This window comes from Aphelocoma coerulescens, chromosome 5, assembly GCF_041296385.1.
Source record: "Aphelocoma coerulescens isolate FSJ_1873_10779 chromosome 5, UR_Acoe_1.0, whole genome shotgun sequence".
NCBI classification, from domain to species: Eukaryota; Metazoa; Chordata; class Aves; order Passeriformes; family Corvidae; genus Aphelocoma; species Aphelocoma coerulescens.
The window spans coordinates 45,462,263-45,481,164 of NC_091019.1; the positions used below are offsets into that span (position 1 = coordinate 45,462,263).

General features: G+C 45.5%; 1 protein-coding gene across 1 annotated transcript; it reads right to left on the minus strand.

Annotated features, from left to right (window-relative positions):
• Window positions 1–9,384: 9,384 nt before the first annotated feature.
• On the minus strand, window positions 9,385–14,425 carry ZDHHC22 (zinc finger DHHC-type palmitoyltransferase 22). Its single transcript, XM_069016011.1, has 2 exons — window positions 13,867–14,425; window positions 9,385–9,681 (listed from the first exon to the last, which is right to left on the minus strand). Exons 1-2 carry the CDS (start codon window positions 14,423–14,425, stop codon window positions 9,416–9,418), a joined length of 825 nt encoding a protein of 274 aa, XP_068872112.1. The 3' UTR covers window positions 9,385–9,415.
• Window positions 14,426–18,902: the final 4,477 nt, after the last annotated feature.

Below are 18,902 nucleotides of genomic sequence, written 5' to 3' on the forward strand. Positions count from 1 at the left end.
TTAAAAAGGGTATAAACATAAGCAGCTTGAGTATCTCTTAGTCCTATTGAAATTCTGAGAAATAACACCATAAGTCATCATCGAACAAAAACTGTGGTGCCCTGTGAACATACATTACAAGGGACAGAGAGTTTTCAGTAAGACAAGTCCCTAGTGCCACAAGAACCACTTTACGTTAGGGTGACCAGAAGGCTCCTCCCAGGCCGCATTGGTCTGTTATGTTCATCTACCCCAGTTTGGATTCCCGGGTTGCCTGCCAGCCTCTGCCCCTCGCCACTCCCCCGGAGCTTCCCCTTTGGTCCCCGTTCCCTGGTGCTGCCTTTTCCCCACCCCCGGATAAAGCTGAGTTTTGGGATCTCGTTCCTGTTTGCCTCTGCACCCTTCGGCGGTGTAGCAGCAGTAAATGCTCCTGGCAGAACGCACCCAAATGCCCTTCTCAGCTCTCTGCTGCCGACTGTAGCACTGAACCCACCCGTGCGGCTGTGGGGGCACGCGGGACCCCACGGAGCTGGGCAGGGACACTGTTAGAAAACTACTTTAGGAATATAACATTGTAATGTTCTTGGCCTTCTCTCAATCATTGCTGATGCATTTACAAACAGAAGCCATGTGGGAATCAAGCTCTATACCATACTTATGAAAAGAAGACCAAAACACTGGCTTTTGCATCTTTCAACACATATCACCTATATATAAGAATATTTACACAACTATTTCTGTTTCATGTTACCTTTATTAAATAAATTTGCAGTGGTGCTAATAAATATTTTGAACCCAGATGAGATGGTAAGAAGTGAAACACAGAATAGAAAAGGATAGCTCCTATTGGATTAAGCTTGAACAACTGTCTAGGTAAAAAGTGGAAGCTTCTCTGATTTATTTTTCCCACTATTATTATTTATTTTTCCAGCAACAGCAGGCACTTCCCTATTCACTGTTCTTTACCCTCTTCATTCTGTAGCTCCCTAAATTCCAAGATTTCAGCTTCTCCAAACTAAGTTCATTCCAAAAGCTGACAGTGGAAGAGCTGCTGTTTGGAAGTATTTCCTGAAATGTTAACATATCATTTCCTTTTCTTAAACTGAACGCTGTTTCTAGTTGATGCTTGTTTGTCCAACATGAATTATTTTTCCCACCCTCCAAAATACATGGGTGGTTACCACATTTTCCTTACATCCACTTTAGTTGTAGTTTCCTGAGCTAGATAAATACGACAATTTTTTAAATCTTACAAATCCATTTCTCAGCTTCTTAATCACTTATGTCTTTTCTTTGAACTCCATCTGATTGACTAATAAAGGCAAAGCTGAATATAATATTCCATGTCTTTCTGCATTACAGAACTATGGAAAAGGTTTATTGTAATTTTTTGCTTCAAGTCCATATGCAGTCTAAAATGCTGCCATCTTATTCTGCAGGCTCATCTCACTTTGTCCTTCATGCTATAATTTGCAGGCTGGGTTGGCATGCTCCTTCATGTATTTCACACTATCCTTCTCTTTTCCCATCAATATAATACATATCCTAATAAGCCCCTGCTGAAATTCATCCTTTCACAGAACATGCTAATAGCTGATTGGATGATGATGGACAAGTTTTGGCTAAATTAGTTCATGAGGAGTAGTCCGTATGCAGAGTCAAAAAGAGATGGTCAAGGGGAGAAACGTGGTGTTGGCCTGCAGACTGATGTAGCTGGATCCGATAGGAAGATTCTGTCCTACAGGAAAGATCCTTATCTGAACTAGAGGGCTTTTAGTGCCCTGTTGACGGCCTGGATAGTTTGTTCTGAGCTGATGGCATCTCCTAGGCAGGCATTGGCTCTGCCTAGGCTGGCTGTGCCTCCAGCTGCATTGGTTATATAGTCAAATTTCTGACATGCCTGTCTATTCTGAAGCAATGGAATGATATGAGGTGATTGTGGGGTGAATCCACACACTTGGAAAACACTCCAGTTCTGGTAGACAGAAACTGGGTCTCAGAGTTTGATTTGAAATTTCACCTTTTCTCCCAGCATGAAATTATTATATTTTTTGGAGCTTTGTTTCCAGAGCTTTAAAAGAGATTTTAAGTCTCTATAAACAGTATAACTGATACATAGGTAGAATTGTGTTGCCACATTTTGCTTTCTTAGGCTTCTTCAGTAGCTTCATATTCACAAATTGACTTATTTCCTTGGATGGTTAGTGACACTGGAAGCATAAAGGAAGACAGCGAGAGCTGTCAGTAAATTGCAGTCTGGTGCATACTACTTCTAGTGCATGCTGCTGATAGATCAGTCCAGAAGATTTATTTCATACCTGTACTGTGGCTTGAAGAGAAAAGTTATTTCTCTTGACAGTAATAATCTCAGTCAAGTTTTCTGTAGTGTAATAAATTGCTTGGTTAATCAAGGTTTTCTCAGACAAATCCATCCCACTGACTGTTACAGGTGTTCCCTGGAGAAGAAAATCATAGTATCAATGGCTGCCACTGGGATGACCTATGTTGGTCTTCAGTATTGAGTAAACCACTCAATATAGCATGGGATGTTTTGGCAGAACATCTAGTGACAGCTTTAAATATCAAACTCAGTGGACTTTAATAAAGAACTGATTCTTGAAAGTTGTCAGTAGAGGGACGGGCTCTCCAAGTCTCGAAGGACTCAAAACATTGATCTTAACACTGGGTCCTTGGGAATTCTTAATTAGTGAATCACTTTTTCCTTTCGGTAATGCTATGCTGAAGTTTTTTCTCAAAGTAGTTTTCATAGCATCTGGACTTTGTAGGACTGTTTGACTTTGGCAGTTCATGTTTAGACCTACAAAGATTGCTTCTGTTGTACTGGTCAAGTGTTTCCTCCTGGCAGTTATAAACCATTAGGAGTTCCAGATGATCTGTCGCTTTTTTTCCTGTCACTGACCATAAAGCTCATCTCTAGTCTCAAGCAGTTCTGGATGATAACATAATTCCTTGATAATAGTCTCTGTGAAATGGCTGCATTCGGCAGTTGCTTGTTAACTCCTACGGACTCTTGGGTGGGTCCACTGTGTTAACTCCATTGCCCAGTGAATATATAAGATTATTAAGGGTATTGTGATGACAAACCAATGTATTGTACTTTCATGAGTCTGGATACATAGGTTCAGGTTTTCATCTCTTCTTGTCCAACACAAGCAGCTAAAAGACTGACCTGACAGCTAATGAAAATCTTCCAGTTAGGCATAATAATTTTGGAATGACTAGTGGTAAAGACAGACTGAGTAAAAGAGCTGAAATACAGGCCAGAGGCTGTGCATTCCCCTAAGCTGGTGGATATACAGTAAAATCCGTAGCAGACAAATGAAACTTTGGCACACAGAGCTTGCTTTTGCCATCCCCCGCCTTGCCTCTTGTGAAGTAAATGATCAACATGCTCCATTTATTTTTAATTGATAGCAGCTCTGGAACTTCTATTAAGGTGACTGACAACATGTTAGAGGAGGCAGTATGCAAACAGTGTATGACACTGTATGTTGAGTCTGCATGGCCAGGTTTTGGTAGTGGGGAGGCTAGTGGGTGGCTTCTGTGAGAAACTGCTGGAAGCTTCCTCCATGTCCAGCAGAGTCAATGCCAGGTGGCTCCAAGACAGATGTGCTGCTGACCAAGGCTGAGCCAATCAGGAATTATAGTAACACCTCTGTGATAATGTATTTAAGAAGAAAAAAAAGGTTGTTGAGCAGATGTACTTGCAGCCAGAGAAGTGTGGGGTGAAAATACATGACAGGAACAATTCTGCGGGACACCGAGCGGAGGAGAGGGAGGAAGTGTTCCAGGTGCCCGAGTCAAGATTCCCCTGTAGCCTGTGGTGAAGACTCTGGTGAGGCAGCTGTCAACCTGCAGCCCATAGAGGACCACAGGGGTACAGAAATCCACCTTCAGCCCATGGCAGAGACCCACACCAGAGCAGGTGGATGCCTGAGAGTAGGCTCTGAACCCATGGGAGGCCTGTGCTGGAACAGGATCCTGGCAGGGACCTGCAGACCCATGGAGAGAGGAGCCCACACTGGAGCAGGTTTGCTGGCAGGACTTGTAACCCTGTGGGGACCCACGCCATAGCAGGCTGTGCCTAAAGGACTATACCCCATGGAAGAGTGACCCATGTTGCAGCAGTTAAGGGAGAACTGTTGCCCATGGAATGGACTCATGTTGGAGAAGTTTGTGGAGGATTGTATCCCGTGAGAGGAACCCCACACTGGAGCAGGGGAGGGACTCCTCTCCCCGATTGGCAGCAGAAACAACATCTGATGAGCTGACCATAACACCCATTCCCCATCTCCCTGCACCGCTCTGGGGGAGAAGAGGTAGACTTCAGGAAGGAGGGGAGAGAGGGGTGGGGAGAAGGTATTTTTAAGATTTATTTTACTTCTTATTATCCTGCTCTGATATTGTTAGTAATAAATTCAATTAATATCCCCAATTCAAATCTCTTTTACCCGAGATGGTATTTGGTGAGTGATCTCTCCCGGTCTTTATCTCAACCCATGAACCCTTCCTCAGTTATATTTTCTCTCCCCTGTCCAGATGCAGAGGGGAGTAATAGAGGGGTTTTGGTGGGTGCCTGGTGTCCAGCCAGGATCAACCCACTACACAGTGGTACTTATATTTGTAAACATCTGGGGAGACTAGAAAATCTGGCTCTAAAAACCTTAAGAGACATGGGACCGGTGTGCTGGAGCTCTGACATCACTTGCCATAGGACAACCAATGCTAAAAGCTCTTTGGTGTAATAAAGACAAGGCTGCTGCCAGGATGGCTCCGTAAGAGGACTGAAGCACTCTTTGGTCCATGTTTGCTGACTTTTGGTGTAATCTCCAAGGATTCTTTATTCCCTGGGCTTTCTGGAAAAGAGCTGGAAAAGCAAAAAACCCACATGTGGACATCTCATTATTAGAGACCATCTTGCTGTTTGTTAAGTTGTCTGATGTTTCCATAGATTTAAATATCTAACAGGACACCGAGACTCCACATAGGTTTAAATTTTCTTCTCCCTATATTTGTACTGGACAAGTAGGTCATTGCTTTACTCCAACTGTGATAGTTCTGGCTGGTCTTTAAATAACTCAAAGAGAACTATATGGACTCTGCTGTTGCTGCTTATGGTTTCTATCCATGCATCTCCTTCTTGTAACATAATTTGCTGTTCAAGAGAAAAAAACCCTTTTGGCTCTGCTGGGGCTTTGAGGTTTTTTGAGCAGAAAGTGATTAGCAATGAGTTTTGTTAACTTTCTTTGTGTCCATTCAGCCAACAATCAATGAAGTTAACTTGAATTCTGTTGTCATACCTCATGCTTCCCTATGGCTCTCCTCATGCCTATGCACATCAAATCACTTCTGCTCTCACTGGGGCCACTTTCTCTGATTGCTCTCGACCTCAGCTTTTCTTTCAGTCCAGGACTGCTTGTCCTCCTCCAGCTATATCCTTACAGTTAATGAGTCTTCTCATTCATTTGGTCTGTCTCCTTGAAAGTATTTTTAGACTGTGATCATCTCCCTTGAGTTGGCTATTTCTTAAGATAAATGCTATTTCATGTCATCTTTTTTCCTATGTTCCCTGTGCCTTATTACTTGAGACTTTTATGTTTTAACTCTATATCCTCTGAGGATATCTAATGAAGACCTTTTGGCATGCAGGCCTTCAGGGCCGCCCAGGAGTGCAGTATGAAGAGGAACACCGTCTACTACTTACTTTGTATGAGATTCTTACTATACATAAGAACAGATTTCTGGTTTACTTCAGAGTTGCATCTGCTAATTTCCTCTACACTGCCATTGTAAAGACTTCTGAGACCTTAGGGGCAACACCATTTTTTCGGATAGTCACACTTAAAATAGACAACCCACTAAGCAAAAGTCTGTGGTTTCTGTGCAAGGTCTTAAGCAACAGGGAGCTTTTACTTCAGCCACTAGCATTACCAGAGAAGAAATCTGGTGGTCATCTGATTTTCCAAAGCCAGAGGAGCCTAAGTGCTTTATTTTTAAAACCTTTGCGAGTATTTAGACATTGCCACAAGAAATCATGTTCCAAAATATATTTGCTATTGCAGCTGCTATGTAATGAAATGCAAATAGTAAGTAATGACTCTTTAAGCACAGAAGATGAGAAGCTTTTATTATTTATCCTTAGAAAACTTTAGAGCCATTGAACAGATTTAGAATTTGTGACATTGCCATTGAGCTCAGCCTTCATTTACTAAATCATAGCTAAGAGCAAAGGTTCTGTTCACAGTTGTTGAGCCCTGTTACATTTTCTTGCCAAGGATTTCTGTAAGTATAGAAAGGTATGACGAGGAAGCGATGTCAGGGCAGCTGACTAAAAAAATACCCTTAACTGTTCCTGCAGAACCACTACCCCAAACAGGGCAGTCTGCACACTTGGGAAAGAGCAGAGAATTAAGCCAATATACAGGGTCAGTCTAATGTTACATTTTTATTGCTCTTTCCATCCCAGAGAGTTGTAACTATAAAGGCTGTATCCATCTGAAAGTCCCCCACAACTGCTGAAACCCAGTAGTTTGCTGCAAATGAACCACTTAGCTGCATAAAATGGTGATGCAGCAATTTCCAGCCAGGAACACAGGTGTCTGACAGGAAGAATAGTTGTGCGTGATTGTGCTGCAGTGACTCAAACTGGGATCTATCTGTGCTTCTGCAAGGACTGAAATTTTGTGGTGAGGGCAGACAGCTGTAACCCATTATGTAGACATAATCCAGCCCTGATGGGAAGAGGCAACAGGCTTCATGGGCAACTAATGTTGTTTATGTTTACTTGTACTGTATGGATTCTGTCCTTGCAGATTGGCCCATTGAAACTCGGAGTTTTCTGCCCTTCTCAGTGTGCAGCCCTAAGGAGCTTTACAGTCCGAGGCATTGTGGCAGCAGGTGCCAAGTGCCATGAGCTGCCCGAGACTGCAGTGTCCCTGAAAAGCCAAAAGCAGAGGGCAAAGATGTCAAACCATAATTTCTGCTGGTGGGAGGTAGCTTCTGGCTGAAATTTTGAAAGTCTGTTGTCTTTAAGTCTACAAAAGTGGAGAAGCTGGATCAGCAAGTCTGTGGAATAAGAACCATCCTTCCAAAGCAAAGTGTATGGCATGAGACTCTGGCTCTCATTCCAGTGTCTAGGTGACTGTCTGCTCACCTTGACACCATTTGCCAGGAAGGAATAATTTATGTCGAGATGCTGTTTGTGAGTGATGATAATAGCTTAATTTTCCCATAGCTTTGAGTTGACAAGCTATGAATTTGGTAGTGTAATTTATAAATAGAAATTGGAATGGGTCTGCAAATTGGTTATTAGATGCATTTTTAGATTGGTCATTACATTAAAGTAGAGAGGATGAAAGGACTTGTCAAAAATCACAGGATGAATTATTGGCAAAGCCAATAAACAAATCCTAATTTCTTCCTTTGACACATTTGTGTGTATGCTGTAACAAATGTACAGAGACAGCTAATGACAGCTAACTGTCAAAAAGCACACTACAGCTCATGTAAAAAATCAGAACACCTTTTATTGTTCACTGTTAGAGAAAATACAGCATATTACACACGGAAATAATGGTGTGTTCATGCGAACACAGTGTGGAAGGATGTATATCCTCCATGTTTTAGTTATCCAGCAAAGGGTTTTTCCAGTATATTTTCAAGGTTACTCTGCTCATCACAATAGACTTTGTTTGTTATTGATTCAAACGTATTCAAGTGTAAAGCGGTCAAAAACGGTTACAAAGCCTGTAGGAACAAGTGCCTCCATTCTGCCTTGTGAGAAAAGCAAGGATGAAAGCAAGGTGCATTCCACTACTGGGAGCGCACCAAGAGCATTTCTGAGGAAGAAATAACATTTTTCACAGCTTGTCAGCATACTCCCCAGCCTATTAAAGAGAAGCAATGGATTCCTATCCAGCCCACATAAGCTGATGCAGTTTGCCAAAACAGAGGCTTCTCATTGCAGCTTCTGGGGAATCCAGTGCTATGACCCTGGTAGAGATGTCACGGTGTCCTTTCTTAAGGCATCTATAAGCATAGGATCTCAGCACTGATCTAATGGGCTGTTGCTGCAGCTAAAAAACAACTGACACATTAAGTTGATTAATCCCTGTAGTAATTCTATTAACATCCTTAATGGAGGTATAGCATGGATAAATTTACCCCTCTGCAGCTATGCGAGAGGGAATTGCCCTGGAGAGCCTCTAACTAAAGTGTGGCAGGGACGTCTGAGAAAAACATTTTTCTGTTTGTTTTAGTGCAAAATGAAGTGCCCTGATGGGCTGGAAAACCTCCCTGTCTTCTGGGATTCTGAACTCTTCACAGCATTAATGGTGCAGGTGTCCCCTGTGAGAGGGTGATGCATCAGGGCTCTGACACAGCAGCAATGCTCTTGGCACCCTCCCAACTGTTTGCTGTATGGCCACATTCCTTCTGTCTCTCTCACAGGTATGCATAATCTGCCTCATCACACGGCTTCTCAAACACAGCATTTTCCTTCACCTTTGTGGTTTCCTCTCCTTGTCCCTCCATCTGATCATGATTTATCTGCTTGCTGCTCCCTGTCAGAAGGGCAGCTTTGCCTGGACTCTGTCATTGGACAAAGGACTGCTACAAATAAGTAGCAGAGCAACAATCTTGACCTATCATTGTGTAGGGAACAGATCGAGAACAGAAATGAGAAATTCTCAATTTCTTTTTGTTTTCCTCCTGATTTTCTAGCCTGTGGAGAGAAGGTTTACCTGATACATTAACCATGTTCATAGCCTGTTCCTAGGACAGCTTGATTGCATTGCAGTTCTGTCATTAAGGGCTTCTCAGTATTCAGTGAATCAAGAATCATATCTTTAGATGGAAAGGACCTACAAGGATCATTGAAATCCAGCTCTTTGCCCTACACATGACAATCCCAAGAATCACACCATGTACCTGAGATATTGTCCAAACACTTCTGGAATGATGCTCCCATGTGAAGTTACCTCAAGTATGTAAGAGCCAAAAAGGCACCCCACAAAACCCTCCTTAGGACTAGACACCATTTTTACAGTCTTCCACAACAGCCCAGGCTCCTGCTTCTGTTTGTTAAGACTATACAGGGTGACTAATGGGGCTGGGGACTGGAGGATTTAGCAGGAAGCCACAGGAGGGCCTGACTAATTTTTCTGCTAGTTCAAAGACTGTTGCCACATATGCAGGTGCAGTGATGTGACTACTAAGCTGCAGTATCTCGTCTACATGGTTTGTGATTTCCATGTTAATATGCTAAATTTATTCTGTTTGATAGCCCATCCTTTCCTCCCACAGCGGCTGCAATCCCGAGAGATGGAGTAGCCCAGCTCTGTAGTGATCCAGGAGACAGTGGGAGAGAACAGGGAAGGTGTTTTGTGCGTGGGATGCACACACACACACGGGGATTTTATTTCTCTTTCTGCCTACGGTAGTTACTCTCCACGTTCAGCACAGGGATGAGAAGTCCTAGCAGCCACTTCTTGCCAAAGACTTCTTGCAGGTTCTCCCTCCAGGGCCGGGCTCTTACCACCATTCCTTTCCGCACCTGGTAGCGTGTCTGCCCACGCAGGATCAGCAACATCTGGTGGCAGCAGAAGCCGGCGCAGGCCAGTCCAATCCCAAGCCAGAGGTAGAGCATGAGGATAACAAACATCTCAGAGCTAAGGAGAGCTCCTGCAAACCAAGAGTTGTGGGGAGGGAGGACAATAAAAGAAAGAGCTTAGACAACACACCTCACATACAGTGTAACACAGCCCCAGGAACCAACAAACCACCTGTTTACTCTGGCCACAAGTGGGGAGGTAGGAACAAGACAGGCTGGTTTCTCTAACCATATTAAATTATTTCCTTCATAGTGTCTGATGCAATGGACCTGCTGGGGAAATACTAAAATGATAATGGTCTCTGTACACTTCTCCTTTTGCTGTTAATGTGAGGATCTAGATTACAGGGACAAATTCAGCCAGAAGTAAAGCATATCTGTAAGACTCCAGCACTATTTTGAACCATGATTAATTTATTTAAGGATTTACCCACTCATCACATTGAATCTAAGATTTCTAGGATTTTGAAAAGTGGATTCTACAGCATGTAGATCCTTCTAGAAGCTTTACTGTTTGTATTAAGACAAGGCAGAAGTATTTGAGCTGTCTCTCTTTTTCTCCGTCTCTACTGTATGAGAGTGTGTGTGTGTGTATATGTATACACACACATACATACATATATAGATAAATAAATGTTAAAAAAGAAAAATAAATCAATAATGACTTTCCTACCTTTGGGGCAAGGCAGTTTTCATGTGAATGCAAGAAAGAAACAGAAACCTTTCTAAAATACAATCCAAATTCCTTTAATTAGCTGATGCTAGAATACGCAAAATACTTGGAATGTCTGAAGCTCCTAATTCAACTGGTGGGTTTTTAGTATATATTTATGATGAATATATTTGAATAAAAATATTCTGTAGGCCCTTTCCTCTACAATGATTTTAGAACTCCTTCTGGAAAATATTAGTATAACAGCAGGTGTCACTGAGTGACCTTTCAGTGTGTAAGCAGATCTAAACCCATTAATATAATATTCTCTGTGTGCCCATATGATGTTTATGCACATATTTTGTGTATATTGGTATATTATTAAACACCCATATTTTCACACAGGCATATTTACACAAAGGAAATGAAATGTGTGTCAATACTGGTACAAATGGCTGATATCTTTTCACTGGTTCCTGTAAGGTTTAGAAATAAAAAAGTTCTCACATGCTTCTGTTCCTCTGGAAGACTTTGGGGCCAACAAGAGCAACAGTGATAGAGCAGGGATTGCATAGACAATAGAGGTGTACTGCCTAAAAGACGTACATGGGTGCTTCAGGTTTTAAGTTCAATACAAGGGTCGCTGGATATGCATCTCTTGCTTCCTGTTTTGCAATCTGTGAATCCCATCTTTTCCACCTGGCAGTGCTGTAAGTGAGAGATTGGGGCCGGCTCCTCTGAGGATAATTTGTAAGGACACTGACTACAGCCTCAAGCTTTCAGAGACTGTCTTCACTTGAAAAAGGCGCAGGAATCATTCCATTTTCTTCCTAAGTGCAGTGTCATCTTTCCCTTCTTATTAGATCCCATTCAGCTCAGTGGGCTCTGTATGCAACACAGCAAGAGAAGAACAAGCCCCTTAGGATAATGACAAATCCTCATACCAATTCTGTCAAAATAACTTAATCTACCAGGTAAGAAGCCCAGAGCCAAATATTGGATTCTCCGTCCCTCTTTTACTGGACCAGAGTGTGACAGATATTTGTTCTTTCCTACAGCTGATACTGAGATGGGATGATATGGAGAGAGACATTTGCTTTAGACCCTTTGCAAGGCAGCTATAAGCTTTATTTATATGACTTGCTGAAATTCAGCATCCAGGAAGTAATTACCCTTGTTTCTCCTTGAAGATATTAAGCCTCTCTGAGCCACCCTGTTCAGACACATGATTTTTAAAATCTTTTATTCAGGTTACCTACATAAAGCTTTTTCTATGATTTCTTTTGTGGGTCCAATCTGATGTGTTTACAATAGTGCTCTCCATTTGTCCCTCATCCCCACAGTCTCTTTTAGTCTCGGATTCTTTTTTGCTCTAAGTGACCCAGTGTGATCTCAAGCTTATATTGCCATATATTATCCATGCCAGAAAAGCTGTATTGTAGGCTGCAGTTATAGACTTTGGATCAGATTCTGAAATCCATGCCTGAGTACAGTCTGGGAAGAATGAGCCAGCTGAAAACTTTCCCAGCATGAAAGCAGGGAACACTTCCTGCAGACCAGCAGATTCACCCTTCATCCTCCTTTACTACTTCTGCAGTACAGTGGGCATGATGGAGAAGAAGAAAGATAAAGTGTCTTCCCTGCTATCACAGTTCTCTGTTTGGATCATACAACAACCCTTAAGTAATAGTTACATTAGCTGAAAAATACTGTGTGAGCAACCCTTCCAGGTAACTGTTCAGGACTGTGTTTTTCTTTCCTAAAATGGAGGTTAAATGTGCTGGTAGAAACCAGTAGGCCGTTCCTCCCAAGCAATCAAGACACCACATGCCTGTATCTTACTGTGTGAGGCAGCAGTTCTCTTCTCAGCAGAACTAGAGGTTTGGTGGGAGCTCCTGGATGCTGCTGCCTCTCAAGGGTGTTCTGGCTCTTAGCCCTGCACCCAGACCCATTGTGTCCCACTCAAACACTGTGCACATGCTGTCTTGGCACCACAGTTGCTGACACCAGAGCTGGGGCACTTCGGTGTCTCAGCAAATATATGCCAGGACCCACCTCTGTGCACATGAGCCCTCAGAGTCAGAGAAAACTAATTCCTTCATAATCTCCTCCCACATCACTGCTCCCCCTCCCAGACTGCTGTGCTGAGCAGAGCTTAGGCACAGGGGAAAATCATTCCCAGTGTTTTTAATGCTAGTAAAGCTCATGCAACATTATTTACAAAAATTCTTCTAGCTGGAAAAATGATTCCATAAAAATGTCATGGCAGGATTTCATGTTTATTGTCTCTCAGTGATTACCATGACAAATCTGCTAATTTGCCAAGTAGAGAGATATTTGTTTGTTTTCAGATGGCAACCCTGCAAACCCAGCCTGGAATCTGAAAAGCAAGTTGGGGCCTCTCTGGCTCCTGTATCCCCAGCACTGGAGTCTCCACACTCAGATCTTAATCAACACTTATGTTGACAGTGCACTAGCCAAAAGAGACTCCCTTCTTACTGAGCTCAGCTGAACCTCGAAAGCTAAAATATATGGGATACCTATTTTAGTCTAGTAAAGCTGATGTAAGTGTGTGAGGCAGGAGCTGCAAAGGGGGAAATGGCAATTTTCTGCAGTCGCTCTCAGGGCAGAGTAACAGTCTAGGCTGTCTGCATAATCCCTTCTCTGAGGTCAGGATCTGTTTAACTCTTGGATTTGGACAGAGAAAGGGTTGGGGCTGGAGAGTTTGAGGGTGTGTTGAAAGGTGAAAAGGCAAGGCTTCTTGCTCTGCAAGAGCAGAGGATGAGTTACGGGAGAAAAATCAGGAGAGGGAAGGAGAAGGGTTGTGGAGATTTACGGAAAGGCAGGGAGAGAGGGGAAAGGGGAAGAAGTAGAAAGAAGAGTGAGGAATGGTGGCAAGGAGAAGGAGGTATTTGCTTTTGGTGTGGAGCTTTTGCAAAGACCAGCACAGAGAATTTCCCCGGGTTCTCTGTGGACTTGTGTCCCAGACTGGGGTCACAAGACAGGTACCTAATCGTGTCACATTAACTCCTTTCTTGGTTTCTGTTGTCTGAACCCCAATTCTCCTCTGCTAGAAGGATGAAAAAATCTCAGTAAGTTTGCACTGCCAGGAGGCAGGAGGTGGGTGACAGTGAAGAGAGTGAGTGGACCTGGATGAAGAGAATGGAGATATACCTGCTGGGATATGGGGAACTTGCAGATTTGTAGGGTACAAAAACATACAAGACCCTCGACCTGTAGGACAGGCAAAAGATCCCCCATACCTGCAGTGAAATCTATCTCCTCTGTCTAATTACAACACATTCTGCATAACAGATAGTCCTATTCCATCACCACCAAGTTGGTTATAGGGCATTTTCTAGAGCCTAATGCATTAGGAATATGGCTATGGCTGTAACCTGGAGTGGGTCCCAGCTTCTTTTTCAGGTGAAGCAAAGTCTTTTGAGAAGGCTGGCTGTAGCCTCCAAAGAAGGCCAATTGCCCCTCTTGCCCATTTCCATACCACACCTCTACACAGACAGCTATCCAAGGAAGATCAGGTCCCCCCATCCCAGAAGCCCTGGAGGAGGAACATGCTCCTCACCTCTGAGCAAGGAGTCCTTACCTGAGAAGAATTGGCTGATGGAGTGAGGCAGAAGAGTGAGGAAGGCCAGTGGGTCCGCAAAGGACATGGAAAGTGTAGCAGAAATGTAAGCCATGCCTACCACCAGGGAGTCAAGGCAAGCCAGGGAGGTGTAGAGGCAGAACATGATGAAGTTTCGCATGTTCCTGCTCCCGATGCAGTTCCCTGTGAAGAAACAGTGGTGGTCATGCCTCTGGGTCACTCTGGCACACAGTCTACAGAAGTGAGTGCAGGGTAAGGCTGAGCCAGGGGACCTGTTTCCATCCAGCCAGTCTGCCATTTCGGCTCCTTTGCCCAAGTTTAAGTCCTTGCCCAAGTCCTCGGGGGAGCTCTGGATCACAAGGATGTAGTTGCCCAGGGCATTAGCTGAGAGGAAGAGGAAGAGGGCCCCATGCAGCAGAGCAGGCGAGAAAAGCGGGGTGGTGGAAGGGTCTCTGAACATGCTGGGGATGAAGACAAAGATCTGGAGGACGAAGGTCACTAGGGAGATGCACAAGAAGTACGCTGGAGCGACAACATTGAGCAACCTGAGAACTAGCATTGCGGATTACGTTCCTGCGGGGGAAAGCAAGGAGAGAAGGAACATCACCGCTCCGGCTGCACACTTCATCCTTCCATTTCCTGCCGGGTCCCGGCCCCGCTGCCTTCGGGAAATGCCCTCCGGGGGCCGCTCTCCCTCGCCGCCGCCGCCCCACGGCCCCGGCCGGGCCGGGGCAAAGGGACAGCCCGTGGGCAGCGACCGCTCCCCGGTCCCCCGAGGAGACACCCCGGCCCCGGCGCCAGCCTCCGGGGAACTTGCAGCAGCGGTGCCCCGGAGGGGCTGCAGAGGCTGGAAGGGGAGAGGCGGCTCCCGCGGTGTGCTGGCGATGTGAGCACTGCTCTGTTCGCCCAGCAGAGTCTCTCTGCCAGGCAGGGTCAGTTTTGGTATTGCATGAGAGGAAAAAAGGTGGTGCTGGAGGAGGGGGGAGTGAATTGGAAAGGAGGGGTGGGAGGAGGAGAAGGGGAGGGGGGAGAGGTTGCTCTAATCCACTGCAATACGGATCAAATCCAATGCTCTAATTTATCCCTTAAAGCCACGGATCTACAGATTACCTCTATGACCGCTGCCCTGTTCTGCACGAAATTAGAAAATAAACAAAACAGCTGGTCAAGTGCTGTCCGGATGCAACCTGCGGCGCTCGGCTACCGAGCCGGGGCAGCCCCGCAGCTGCAGCCGCAGCTCTGCCCGGGCACGACGCATCCCCGCCGGACGGGCGGGCACTCCCGGCCCCGGGGCTCAGCCTGCATCGTCAGGGCACAGGATAGCCCGGGGGGCCACACGCGGCGGGGCAGCGAGCTGGGTGGCGGTGTGGCTGTCCGGGCACCCCGAGCACACCCACGCCGGCAGCCCCAAGGACTCCCCAGCGCCAGTGTCTGCAGAGCCCCGGCGGCCCCGGACCCGCCTCGGCCCCGCGGCGCTGCGGGCTTCACGCTGCCACCTTGCAGTCCCCTTGTCCCCAGGCACGGCGGGTGCCGCCCGGTACCGGCGTGTCTGGCGCCGGCGGAGCCGCTGCTACAGCCGGCTATGCCGAGAACCCCACGGCAGCCGAGCCGGAGCGCAGCCCGGAGTCTGCCCTGTTCTTCCTCTCCCCCTTCCTCTTCCTCTCCCTTCCTGCTCTTTTCCTGACCCTCTTCTCTCTGCCCCTGCCCCGTGTCTCTCCTTGTGCTTGTCCTCGTCCCTGTGCTTTTCAACCCCGGACTTCTCCTTCTCCCTCCCTCTCTATGTCTCCCTCCCCCGTCCTGTTCTTGTCCGGTCTTCTCCCTTCCCGACCCTCCCCGTGTTCCTGCCCTCGCCCCTGCCCGTCCCCAGCGTAGCTGTCCCTTCAGCACCACTCGCACCTGCTGCAGGTCCTTCCACCTCCCACCGAGCACGACCTGGTCCAGAGGAAGAGAAAGATGTTCTTGGGCCTCTGAGATTCTGACAAGTCCCACGGGAGAGCAGAAGGGTGGGAGGAGGCATTTTGCTGCTTCAGCCCGCAGAACACCATTCCTTCCCACAGTGTGGGTGAGGGAGGCAAGGTGAGGTTTCTGTGTGTCCCCGTGCCGCCCCAAAGCTGCCCCTGTTGGAAGCAGCATTAAAGGCAAGGGGAAATGTGGGGGGCGGAGGGGGAGGTCTCTGCATGTTCAAAGCCTCCCTTAACACAAGCAGGAAAGGCTTTGATCTGGGCAGGTGGTGCCTGGGCAATAGAAGTAGCCTGGTGCTGGTAGAAGTTTTGCAGACATGTTTTCTCTCTGACAGCTACACACCCTCACCCCCCTCTGCCCACCCACGCTATCCTTGTACTGTCTACACAGGCTCTGTGCACAGCCTCTCCTTCTCCTACACACCTACGTGCTTGCACCCTCCCAGCTCCGATGAATAGCATCCCTGTCTCCCTCCACAGATGAGCCACCCATGACAGGAGAAGAGGAGAGAAGAGGGCTGTTGGGCTGCAGCTGTATCCCCTCTGCACTGGTGAAAAGTCAAATAAAAATGCATTTTACCTGATCTTAGTTCCTAGGCTTACTGGCCAGCCCCTCAGCACAGGCTGTGCTACTCTACAAGAGACTCTCCCCTTGCCTGAAGGTTCAGAGCAAAATGAAAGTGTGTTCATGTCTCAGTTTCTAGGGAGAGAGGACTGGAGGAGAAAGCGGCTGTGCTTGTCTCCTGCACGTGCACTAGCATGGAAGGTGCTGACAGCAACTGAGTGTTCAAAGGTTCTCTATTAGAAATAACTTTTCTCCCAGATAACTTTTTTGGTTCACCATTTCTGAGAAAAGCCGTGGCAATAACACAAGCAAGTGCAAACCAAGCCTGTAGGCACTGGATCTGCAGTGATGAACAGCTAAGAGACACCTCTGGCAGAACTGAAGGGGAAGCTGCTCAGAACCGATCTAGTTTTCACTCCCACCTCCCTCATTCTTCTGTCACGACTACTGAGAATAAAAATCCTCCAATATTCCGTCAACTCATCAATTTAAAGTAGACTGAGCCTTGCAATAGAGATACGTGACCCAGTCTAGGTTTTATCTTTAAATAATCAGACAGTGTTTTCTCCATATTTTAACAGCTTACATCAAAATAATAATAAAAAAATTACAGAGAAATCTTTTCATGTCATGAAAGACTCCCGACTATAGGGACTGCATCTCATGAAAGACATTAAGCCTGCCTGTGGAGGGAACATCAAAAGCTGCAGCCAAAGCGAGGGGAGGAAGGGAAGGGAAGGGAAGGGAAGGGAAGGGAAGGGAAGGGAAGGGAAGGGAAGGGAAGGGAAGGGAAGGGAAGGGAAGGGAAGGGAAGGGAAGGGAAGGGAAGGGAAGGGAAGGGAAGGGAAGGGAAGGGAAGGGAAGGGAAGGGAAGGGAAGGGAAGGGAAGGGAAGGGAAGGGAAGGGAAGGGAAGGGAAGGGAAGGGAAGGGAAGGGAAGGGAAGGGAAGGGAAGGACTGGTTTCCACTGGAATGGAAGATTGGCAAGGCAGATTATTCCCCACATTCTCATTAAAATGCTCCTGCACATTGATGCATATGATTTATCTTTGTCAAAATAGTAGATTCATATTTTACAGTATAGCAGAAAAAGTCCTCTTTCGGTGCTGTTGTGCTGATATTATGAGCTGTTTGCAGGATGGGGAGAAGTCGACTGGGGATGAATTTGCCTATGTATATACATGTGTATATAAGAGAGAGATGGGTAAATAAGGAGATTAGCACAGGAAGTAAGCAAAAAGTGGGAACAGTCGTTAATTTGGAGCAAGCATTAAAAAGTAATATTTACTGCATGAATTGGGTTTTCTGCTGTGAAATTAACATCATGAGACAACTTGGGGGTGTGACACTCAGAAATATTATCTCCTTTTCTCTTCTCTGAGTCTGGTTTTGACCCAGGAGATGGAGTATTTCCCCATTCTGCTTTTCAACCATAGTTAAAATCACTTCACTCATGTGTCAAGATTTCCTTGTCTTTTGAGTAGGGCAAGGATGATGCTATCTGCCTTTGTTCAGAAGATCTTGGCAGCTGGGCATACAACATGTAAGAGCAATTTATTGTTCTCATTACCTACTATGCAGATCTTCTCCAGAAATTAGCACAGTATACCGCAGCCAGTCCCTCTCTCAACACCAGCCTTGATGATTCTGAGTGTCACCACTCCACTCTCCCCTGCTGGCCAATTGTGTGCAGGGACTTCCCTTAATATGGACTCTTTCCCAGTATGTCCCTTTAGCAAGCAGGGTAGGAAGCCACTGACATGATCTATACACTTGCTAGCCAGCTGGTGATTCCAACCTCTCATTCAGTTATCTGGGCTACATTTGATGATTGGCAGATGACAGTTTTCATAGCTTTGTCCCCAGATCTCCTAATTCTTTGTGCTCAGAGATTTCAAACAGAATAAAATACTGTTCCAGTTGATGCCATGCTCTGATACAGCCTGCTCAACATCTTCGAAGGTTTCACTTTAAATTGAATCCTAAATTATTTATAATTTCTTTCATCTCAAAATGTGCATTGCCTTAGCCTGTACCATTAGTTTATTGTTCAAGATACAGTCTGATGGTGATTCTTCTCTGAAATGAGTCATTTAACTTCTGCTATTTGCTGTTACCTTTGTAAAGAAATGAATGCTCTCTGTGGTAAACCAGGTGTTGCTTGGTTTAAATTATCACTTAACTACAAGTTTTATATAGTGGTTTTTGGTTTGGTTTGGTTTTTCTTTTTCTGGATAGTTAGCCTTCAAAATTTGAACACCCACAATGTCTGGAGAGGTTTCCTGTTTGATTAGGTAAAGCTGAATGGCCACAAAAAGTATCAGGGGAGGCCAGATGTCTTCAGTTTAGCAGCAAAACAAATGTAGCATGGCTGAGCTTCATGCCTTTATGCTGACCAGCTTCAAATCTGCCTAGGTGGAGGCATGATTACTGAGAGCAAAAGGGTGCTCAGCCCTTTCCTCATTCAGTTCTGGCTTATAGTACATAGGTTGTCAGGATGGACCTGATCTT

What these genes read in the sequence shown, in the direction of transcription:
- ZDHHC22 (XM_069016011.1), bottom strand. Translation starts at nt 14,425, where the DNA reads ATGCTAGTTCTCAGGTTGCTCAATGTTGTCGCTCCAGCGTACTTCTTG. An exon ending in CATCAGCCAATTCTTCTCAG is followed by an intron (nt 9,682 to 13,866) that starts GTAAGGACTCCT and finishes CTTGGTTTGCAG; the next exon opens with GAGCTCTCCTTAGCTCTGAG.